At 44.8% G+C, this 10,934-nt stretch overlaps 1 protein-coding gene across 1 annotated transcript in view; it reads left to right on the plus strand.

Moving 5' to 3' along the window:
* LOC125294873 (phospholipid phosphatase 2-like) overlaps positions 1-9,101 on the plus strand; it is a 37,836-nt gene extending 28,735 nt beyond the window's left edge. Inside the window, exons 3-7 of the mRNA XM_048243926.1 lie at positions 3,729-3,880; positions 4,175-4,437; positions 4,758-4,815; positions 5,247-5,423; positions 7,150-9,101. Coding sequence (XP_048099883.1) covers positions 3,729-3,880; positions 4,175-4,437; positions 4,758-4,815; positions 5,247-5,423; positions 7,150-7,302 — 803 coding nt within the window. The 3' untranslated portion in view covers positions 7,303-9,101. The remainder of the gene's footprint in view (positions 1-3,728; positions 3,881-4,174; positions 4,438-4,757; positions 4,816-5,246; positions 5,424-7,149) is intronic.
* The last annotated feature ends 1,833 nt before the right edge of the window (positions 9,102-10,934 follow it).

Consider the following 10,934-nt stretch of genomic DNA (forward strand, 5'->3'; position numbering starts at 1 on the left):
ACAGAGAATCATACAGACGCACTGACACATGCACACACAGGATCACACGGTCTCTCTCTCTCACACACACACACACACACACCAGAGCTGCAGAGCGGAGTTGTGTACACACACACACACACACATCTGAGGCATGTGACAAAGAGCAAAGGAGCTTCAGGAAGTGTGTTCTGTCCTATAAGAGAGATATGGTTTCCTGATGAGCCCTAGCTCTGTGATCCTGCCCATCTCTCACTATCAGTCTGGGAGTTCACCAACTGCTGCTCAGAATCTCTCTCTCTCTCTCTCAGAATCTCTTTCTTTCTTTTTTCTTTCTTTCTTTCTTTCTTTCTTTCTCTTCTCTCTCTCTCTCTCTCTCTCTCTCTCTCTCTCTCTCTCTCTATCACACTACACACACACAGATGACGAGGCTGTCACTCTTCGGTGAGGAGCTCTATCTTATCTGTGGCTTCCTCAGAGGACACTCTGTGATGTGTCCTTCAGCCTGTGTGGACATTCTTTGGTGGAGACAGGAAGCTCTCACTGGCCAATGGTGGTCCAGATTACATTGTTCCAGGCTGGCGGCCACGGCGACAGCAGCTCCAATTGTGCAACTGTTGCTGTTCTTTTGTCCTTTCGCATTCTGGAGTTTCTCTCTCTCTCTCTCTCTCTCAATGAAAGGAATAGGAATACAGTTGTTGTTTTTTATGACTTCCGGAACGCGTGATTCCCAAATGTTCCGCATTGTTCTGCATCATCAATTTCAGCTGACAGCTTTACAGTTATTTTGGCTTGTGCCTTTTCTTATGCCATTGTTCAGTTCCGTTAAAAATAAGCTTGAATATTGCCTGAATGTCAGCCAGATAACCCAGCCTCCCTTGCCTCCCCCACACCCCCACCCCCCCCCCCATTAGCACTGAAATCAGTGCGGCTCCTTTGTCTGTGTGCCCTCTGAGGTTTGTTTGTTCCTCTGAGTGAGCGTTTGGGCAAACTGTGAGACTTGGACCGCAAACGTGAGCGCTGTTTAACAATCGCGTTGTTCCTTAAACAAGGAGGGAGGTGTTCAGTGTTCAGTTGCTTTAGATGCAACTGTGATGGACGCTGACCCTCATGCAGATTTGGCCCTGATCCAGTACAACCTCGAGGGCATCTGGGCCTGGGATAAGTCCGGTTCTGATTTGTCCCTGGTCTGACACTGGTTTGGCATGGCAATGGGAGCGTTTTTTGACCAACAGTTAATTAGATGCATAAAACAGGAGGATATGACCGTGTCCAGTAAAAATGGAATAAATTAGCTGTGTGAAATGGTAGTTCACGTCTGCAGTGCAGTGCTAGTTGATTCGTTTTGTTATTTTTTAATATACTATTTATTGGTTCAAGAGTCCGTGTATCATTCGTTCATTTGATATTCAATTGAGAATCAAAACAAAAAAAAAAAAAAATTACTTGTTATTTCATTATTTGTTTATGAATGTAATACAAACAAACAAATAACACATTGTTTTCCAGGCTTTTGATTTCATGGTCAGATCAAAAGTATAACGTTTAAAAAATGGCTTCAGGGCCTAAACTGATTTTGATATTTATTTGCTCCGATTTCTGTGACCTGGAAGTCTATCCAAGTCTTGGTCTAGACCTGTCAGTGCTCAGTGTTTCCAATTAGTGACTTTGTTGCTAGATTTAATTTTGGCCATCCCTAGCGACAGAAAAATATTGTCTAACAACTATAGCGAAATTGGGCGACTTTGGCTAACGATGGCAAACTTGGTTTCGTTGAATCGACAGAAAATCATCTCCTTCTCATGCCTGTTTCATTATGAACATCGCTGTTTCCAAAAAAGCTGCCCCATGATTATAGAAGTAATGACTGGCCTAGGCTATGTAGTATCAGCCCATGTTAGGGAAGTAGGCCTAGATGTTAGATCTATCAGCTCAGATCATCATTTGTCGCCAACGTCATTGGAAGGCAGCCAGCTGCAGTAGCCTTCTGGTGAGATTACACCAAAGACAGTATATGACAGGGAAACTAGGGACACATACTAGGGGCTACAACTTCATTCACAAACAGAGCAAATAATTCAAATCGAGCCATAGGCATAGCCATATAGTAGTCCACTTGTCAGTCTTGCCCGTCCAATTACGTTCACCATCTAAAAAAGACGCGCAAGTCAACACTGCTCTGAGAGCTCAAGAATCAGTCAAATCGCGAACAGACGGCAGCTCTGTTTAATTGTCAGGTGTGAAATGCGTTTATATTCAACTTTTTATGTCATAGATGTTGCATGCCTATGGAAGGAAAGACTTTGTAGTAGGATTGTCCAAGCTGTTGCTTCAGTTTGTGTTTTAAGTTATGCGACGCACCGTTGCTGGGTTCATGCCGTTTTGCACAAGTTTAAAATGTTTAGCTGACTATGTAATTTGACATTTTTGTTCAATAAGTTCTACTTTTCATGTCATGAATGTAACATGCCTATGATGAGGCTTTGCAGTTGTACAATATGGTCAATCTATTGTCTCAATTGTGTTTCATGTGACGAGCCGAAGCTAGGCCTACATTCATGCTTTGTTTTGCTCCAGTTTAAAATGTTTATGCCTAATTTGTCAGCTGTGATCAAATGCGTTCAATAAATTCCACTATGTCATAAATATAACATGCCGATTAATGTTTGTATGGTGTATCTCATCTAGGCTTCTCTTAGGCTATGTTTAATCAAATTGGCTTTGCCCACCCTTTTCTTTCTGTGCCCACCCATTTGAACATTTCTGGCTACGCTACTGAATATCGAGCATAGGAGTAGAAAAAACAATTTGTTTAGACTGCCGACTGAGGGGAAAAAAAAGAGATTCTGTTGCTCTGTCCGAGTGGTCATTTAAATATAGATCTTTAGGTTAAATTGTGTATGGTAAAGTTATAATCGGACCAGTAGGCCTAGTCCGATTTAACACTGCAAAACAGAAGCAGCAGCTGGCAATGGAAGTCCAATAAATAATTTCCGGGTCAGAGCAATCGGAAAAAATAAATATCAAAATCAGTTTTGGGCCTGAGGCCGTTTTTTAAACGTTCTACTTTTGATCTGACCATGAAATCAAAAGTCTGAAAAACAAAGCATTATTTGTTGGTTTGTATCACATTCATAAACAAATAATGAAAAAACAAGTCCTTTTTTCGTTTTTTCATTTTGGATTCTCAATTGAATATCAAATGAACGAATAATACAGACCTTCCAGCTCCGAACCAATGTGCCACGTTTTGAACCGGTTTTCGTTTGGTCGAAATGCTTAGTACAGTTCAAATGTTGGTCCCGCGAACGAGAATGGGACCGGCTCTCTGCAAGTGGAAAAGGACTATGAGTGGTATCTTGGTAGTGTGTATACTATCCACTGAGTGTATCCATCATTCGTGGCATATACAACTTCCTATCTCCATATTCTATTTCCTGTCTCCACATTCTTCTTCCTGTCTGAAGCCTCACATTGTTACGCAACATCAAGACATGATTCAATTCCTTTATATAGCATCATAAACAATTCACATTGTCTCAAAATGCTAAAAAGAGCTCAAAGCCTGAACTCCTTAGGGTAATCACAAAGTCAGCAGCTACAAGGACAAACTGACAGGAACTACAGGGACTCATTTTGAGCAGAACACCACTCAAAAAGCAGTGAATTATTCCTTTTATGACTAAGTTCTTTTTATGACTAGGTTCCTTTTTAAGGATTATTTTTTCCTCCTTCCCATTCGTTCCCAGCGGCAATGCCCTTCATTATCATGACCATCGTGTTCCGGCCATACCAGAGGGGCATCTACTGCGATGATGAGAGTATCCGCTACCCCTACAAAAGTGACACCATCTCCCATGGCATGATGGCCGCCATCACCATCTCCTGCTCAATTATCATTGTGAGTTACCCAGAACATGTTCAACAAAACACACACACTCTCTTGTTTCTCCACCCCTGTAAATCATGTCAGACAAGGCCTACCTGGTGTACATCAAGCAGTTACACTCTAATAATACATACACACACACACACAAAAAGCTCAGAATGAAGAGTGGCTCTTGTTTGCCCACCCTTGTAAATAATGTCCGACAAGGCCTACCTGGTGTACATCAAGCAGTTCCACTCAATAATAATAAGACACACAGACACAGACACAGACACAAAAGTGGCTCTTGTTTCTCCATCCTTGTAGATCATGTCTGGTGAGGCCTGTCTGGTCTACACCAAGCAGCTGCACTCCAACTCTGGCTTCAACCAGTACGTGTCAGCACTCTACAAGGTAGTGGGCACCTTCCTGTTTGGCGCCTGCGTCAGCCAATCCCTGACTGATCTGGCCAAATTCACCATTGGCCGGCCACGGCCCAACTTCCTGGCCGTGTGCGCGCCCATTTCTTGTACGGGCTACGTGCTAAATATCAACTGCACTGGGAACAACCGCAATGTCACCGAGTCTAGGTAAGGCATTTGGAGTGGTGTGTGTTAGAGTGTGTGTGTCTGTGTGGTGGGGGTGGAGGTTGGGGGGTAATTCCCAAATCTAGGCAGTCCCTCCTTTCTGTATTAGGAATATTAGATGAGTGCAGTTCCTCAGAAAGTGTGCGTACGTGCGTGTGTGTGTGTGTGTGTGTGTGAGAGAGAATTGGAGTCCCGGTGAGGGTAGTTGAGGCAGTCTTGTGAGGAGCGAAAGTATGAGTAATGGCTCTGCTAAAGGCCATGGTGAGATAATGAAGGAAGACTAAGCATTTTTCATTTTTTGTTCATTGTTTGTTTGTTTGCAGGTTGTCTTTCTACTCCGGACACTCTTCCTTCGGCATGTATAGCATGCTCTTCCTTGCAGTGAGTACTGTTATGAACTGTTATGTACTGTAGTTTCAGTTTCCCACTATTTTATAAACTGTACTTTACTGTGCTGTGCTGCTTGGAAACCTCCAGGCTGTCCATGACCATAGTGTAATGCATAAACACTCTTAGGCAGGGATCACATTGACCAGCAACAGGTTTCTTTATGGTTCAGCCGCAGAACGGTGGCAGCGCTGGCGTAGCGGTAGCATTGAACAAGCTGGGCGTTGAACTTGGTTCAACTTTGAAAGCGCAACGTGAGCGTATTCAATTGTCAGTTTAGTCAAACCGTTTGTGTTGCTTAGGGATGAGATAGAACTTCTTATGATCTGAGCGTTGCACTAGGCATGCCGCTTTCCGCTGGCCAATGTGATCCCCACCTTACTCTGTGGTTTGTAATTGACTCTGTGGAACACCCCCATCTGCAGTTGTACGTCCAGGCCCGCTTGGTGGCCAAGTGGGCTCGGCTTCTGCGTCCCACAATCCAGTTCTTCCTGGTGGCCTTTGCCGTCTACGTGGGTTACACGCGCGTCTCTGACTACAAGCACCACTGGAGCGACGTGCTGGTGGGGCTCCTGCAGGGGGCGCTCATCGCCGTCCTCAATGTGAGTACCTGCTGCAGCACAGCACCACTGCACCACAACACCACGGTCACATCCTCCTGTACCAATGTCATATTACATCACAACACCACTGTCACATCCTCCTGTACCAATGTCATGTTACACCACAACACCACTATCACATCCTTCTGTACCAATGTCATGTTACACCACAACACCACTATTACATCCTCCAGTAACAATGTCATGTTACACCACAACACCACTATCACATCCTCCTGTACCAATGTCATGTTACACCACACTACCACTGTCACATCCTCCTGTACCAATGTTATATTGGGGCAGCAGTGGCCTACTGGTTAGCGCTTCAGACTTGTAACCGGAGGGTTGCCAGTTCGAACCCCGACCAGTAGGCAGCTCACTGCGCCGGGATTAGTGTGTGCTTCACCTCACTGTGTGTTCACTGTGTGCGGAGTGTGTTTCACTAATTCACGGATTGGGATAAATGCAGAGACCAAATTTCCCTCACGGGATCAAAAGAGTATAAATACAATACTATTACACCACAACACCACTGCCACATCCTCCTGTACCAATGTCATGTTACACCACAATACCACTTTCACATCCTCCTGTTCCAATGTCCTGCTATAGCCAGGTACTGTAATTTGTAATAGGAGGAGAACTTTCACTATCAGGACACTTCAGGTTTCCGAGAATCGCTGTTGTTCACCTAGAGGATACACAATGATTGGAAGCCTATGGAGCATCACCGACCAATCAGCATTCATTAGCAGAATGCTAACATGTTAAGGGCCAAACCAGCCCACCCTGTAAAATACTGAAAGGACCGATATTTGTTTGTTTCACGTTTGATGGAAAACCCACACTGTAGTTGTTATAACTACAGTAGAATTTTTTTTGCGATAAGCAAGTGAAAAAAAAATTCCCATCTTTCCACTCCCATTCATTTTGCACTTGCTTTGGACCGCCCCTAGGGGAACTATAGGTGAACTGCAACTGGTTTCGATACAATGGCAGTTAAAGGTGCTCTAAGTGATGCCACACGTTTTTTAGGCTAAAGCATTTTGTGTCACTTACTGCAAACATCACCTAACGAAGTCCGTGTCCTGAAGACACTGTAAAAAAATGCTGTGGACAGCCCAGGCTCCAAAAACGGCAACAAAAACAACCTGGGCAAACCTAGCCCATAAAAACAAAACAAACTGTTGCAGCAAATCACAGACGAGATGCTCGTTAAGGAGAGTTTCAATTGCACGGGAGCAGCACGGGAGGGAGGGGGAGGAAGTAGTGAGCTAGCTCTCTGTTTTGTTTGAAAGTCAACAGAAGTGACGTTACCCAGCATCGCTTATTTGATATTTATTGATATTTACTCATATTGCAGTTGTTGCTTGAGACCGCCTTGCCTTGACAAATGATGAATGGTGGTATCAAGTAGAAAAGAAGAGGGAACAGCCTCTATCTGGCTGACTGAATGAGTTGCATAACTAAGCACAACAATTTTCCCACCCAACTCACTGACATTATTTGCATTTCTATGTAAACTAAGATACTGTCTGGTCTGTGAGGTAAAGGGTGATAAGAGACGGAGCCGACATGAGCTGTCTCTCTGAATGTTTACTTATGAAAATCACCAGGTATCTTCAGTTGAAATGTGTTTTCCCATTAAAATATTACACAAGCACATAACACAGGAGTAAATTTGTGTGTGTGTGTGTGTGTGTGTGTGTGTGTGTGTGGACAGGTTCGTTACGTGTCAGACTTCTTTAAGATCCGCCCACCCCTCTGTGTGCGATCGGACTCTGGAGAAAGTGAGGATCTGGAGAGGAAGCCCAGACTGCAGATTGCTGAGACCGACCGGGCCAACAACCACTACAGCTACCCAGGACCTGTGTGAAGCCTTCACACACACACACACACACACATTATACGTTTCCTCACATGCACATATTTTAATATTTCTTATGCACATTATACACATATTGTCATATTGCTTTTCACACACACATACACACACACACACACACACACACATTTACACACACACACACACACCTTCTAATCAAGTACAGACACATACATGGACTTGCATCACTGAACTATTCAGTCAGTCACCTGGCTATTACCCCATTGTGTGCGTGTGTGTGAGTGAGTGTGTGTGTGTGTTTGTGTACTTTGTTTTTTTGTGTTTGTGAGTGACCATGTGTGTACAAATGTACAAGAGTGTGAATGGTGAACAAGCAACACTTTTATTGTTCTTCATAAGGCTGACTGCTGTATGCAAATAGCAGGTCTCTCAGTAGCTCAGTAAGTGGCCTCTTCCCACTGCGTTGCTGATGTTCTTCAAGGTCAGAGGTCATTGTAAGCAAGGGACCAACAGACTACGATGGGAAAATTTCTGGATTTCAAGAGGGCAGGATGCGAAAAGGCTTTTTTTTACCCATAGCCATGTTTACAGTGCCTTCATGGTTTGTTTTGAAATTGTTTGTAGTTTTAATAGTTGCTGGGTAGTAGTTGAGCCTGCTGTTGTGGATTATTATTTTGTTGTTTTTTGTAGAACGGTCTCTATATGCCTGTTTTATACTATTACCCTGTATTTTAGTGCCACATTTAAGTCTTATTAATTTGTACTTAACACTGTGCTTTGGCACTCATGCTAACTCATTATGAGTGCACCATTAACATAAAGAAGCAGTGCTGTATTGATAGCCTGGATATATTAGCTAATGGCTGCTGAGCTAAGCTTGATTAGTTCTGTTTGATCTGAGCTGAAATATCAAAACATGAACACATTGGACCAGTGTCGGAGCTGAGCTAGAACTGAGCCGGACTCACACCGGGTCGAGTGATACTTTTGTGTTTGGTGTGTGCGAGTTGTGTGTGTGTGTGTGTGTGTGTGTGTGTGTATGTGTGTGTGTGTAAGAACCATTGCTCTGGAGAGCATGTGCATTTCCTTAGAGCACAAACTACTGTCTGCCATTTAGATGTGAAACAAAGTATGTAAACTCACACAGTTAAATTTGTTCTCAATTAGTGTGTATGTGTGTCAAACACTTAATAACACATTCGTTGGACAATATTATAAACTTATACAACAGCACCTGGGCTGTTCTAAGAAACACTCCAGGTTCTTGGAGAAGTTATACGAATAGATTGCCACCTTGTTTTAACAGTGTGTGTTCTTATTCTCATACCGTAACCGATGGAGCCCTGACTGTTGTTGCTGGTCCACTAGATGAATTGTTTGGACAGCAAGCCTGCGCTTACTCTTCCTGTCTGTATAACTATGTTTTGTATCTTCACCAGTCTTTGTCTAGACGCCCATGTTATATTTTCTGTACACACCTGTGAGGCATATTTATACTGATAGCAACTGCACCCCATATTCAGTCAAGCTGTATTTTATGTCATTTTTCTCAGTACTCATTCTATACTGTATGTATGTTTGTTTGTTTGTTTCAATCATATAGACCTGAATGTTTTTCACGTAAAAGATGCTAAGCCACAGAAATCGTTGTTCTGTTTCTTGTAATTAGTTGTGGACTGTGTTCTGGTCTCTAAGTGTACCCAGCCTAGTGTCTTCTCTATCTCCTTCATTCTTTCTTTCTTTCTTTCTCTCTCTCTTTTTCTCTCTCTCTCTCTCTCTCTCTCTCTCTCTCTCTCTCTCTCTCTCTCTCTCTCTCTCTCTCTCTCTCTCTCTCTCTCTCTGCTGGAATGCAAGAGGTGACACTGTGTCAACTCTATCGCCTCCACACTCGTCACATTCCAAGACTCTCCCTTCAAAAACAGGAAGCGCAGTGTTCCTGCGTCTGACACCAGGCCCCCCTGCCCACCACACAGGAAGGGACACTTCACTGTGTCTCTCTCCCTCGCTCTCCTTCTCGCTCTCTCTCTCTCTCTCTCTCCGCACCGCGCCACCCTCTGTCCTCATGCCAACGTAAATGCCAGCCCATTGTGCCGCAGGGTGGCAGGTCAACCAGGGAAGAGCTGCACGGCACAGCGTGGCTTGACCGGATCACTCTAGTTCACGGCTGAGAGAGGCCACCTCAGCAAGTCACATGGGGCCACCACAGAGAGGAGCAGCAGCACCGAGGGTTAACCAGGGGAGTCATCACATACCATATGAGGAGAAAGGCCGACCTGGACAATCACATGCTAGAGCCCATATGAGGAGAAAGGCCGGGACAATCACATGCCTGGACAATCACATGCCGACCTGGACAATCACATACTAGAGCCCATAATGGGTTAATGTCAGGTTGGGTGGGGGAATAGACCACACCTTGTCACATTGTATTAGCTTGGTTTCAGTGAGTCCTGTGGTCTTGTGGGTTAGCTTTGGTCAGCGCCTTCAGTGAAGTTCATTTACACGCAGACACTAATGACGTGGGCCTCATATTGGCACAACCCTGCGCTCACTCACCCTGCCTTCAGCTGACCGCATGAACTCATCATGAACTTATGATGGACTCATGATGGAGACCTGGGTCACCCCAGTCAACACTTGGTGTCTTCTCCCATGCAGGCCACCGGCCAGAGAGGTGAGGGATGGATGAGGATGTGGCCGATGCCATGATGGATGTTCAGATGGAGAAAGCTACATGCCTGTTCTGTGTTGACGCTGTCTTGTCCCTCAGGTGACCAGACCTCTGGAGAACAGACTCCCTTATGTGCTCTGATCTTGGTGACCTGCTCACACCATATACACCTGATTATGATCACTAAAGCCATCCCATAATGCCCCAGGACTGGAGAGGAATCTCATCACACCTGGCCTTACCCCGTCACACCTGGCCTGATCCGTCTGTGTCCTCTCCTACCCGATGGCGTCTGTGTCCTCTCCTACCCGAAGGCGTCTGTGTCTTCTTCTACCCGAAGGCGTCTGTGTCTTCTCCTACCTGAAGGTGTCTGTGTCCTCTCCTACTTAATGGCATCTGTGTGCCGAAGGCCTGACATCACTGGACACCACACGGTTCACGACATACTCTTTGTCTCCCATGTCCTTTTCTGGAAGGACGACATGCATAGCATCATCTTTGTGTATTGTGTTTTTGTGAGTTTTTAACTTTGTTGTGTTTATGTTTGTAAGTTTTTTTCTTTGATTCATAAACATTTTGACATCCATTAACAAAGTTGGGTCCAGTCTTTTCTTCTGTGTGTCTGTGTCTGTGTCTGTGTCTGTGTCTGTGTCTGTGTCTGTGTCTGTGTCTGTGTCTGTGTCTGTGTCTGTGTCTGTGTCTCGCGTACGCAGAGTGAGTGAGCGAGAGGGGGGAAGTATTGGAGTATTTCTGCTCCAACAGGAACTGAGAGAGGTGAGGGTGTCATGTCTCAGCCTGACGTTCAGGGTCGGTGCTCTACTGTTTCTCACGGTTGTCACTCGGTTACCGCGCAACACTTTTAGCTGCTCCAGATAACTACTTCCTGCTCTCCTAAAGGGCATCATCTCCTGTCCTATTCCGGAACGCTGAGATGGAGGTCCTCACCCCCGACCCTCACAATGCACCATGGGAAAGGAACTGCAGTGTGTAA

This window comes from Alosa alosa, chromosome 1, assembly GCF_017589495.1.
Source record: "Alosa alosa isolate M-15738 ecotype Scorff River chromosome 1, AALO_Geno_1.1, whole genome shotgun sequence".
In the NCBI taxonomy this organism is placed as follows: domain Eukaryota; kingdom Metazoa; phylum Chordata; class Actinopteri; order Clupeiformes; family Clupeidae; genus Alosa; species Alosa alosa.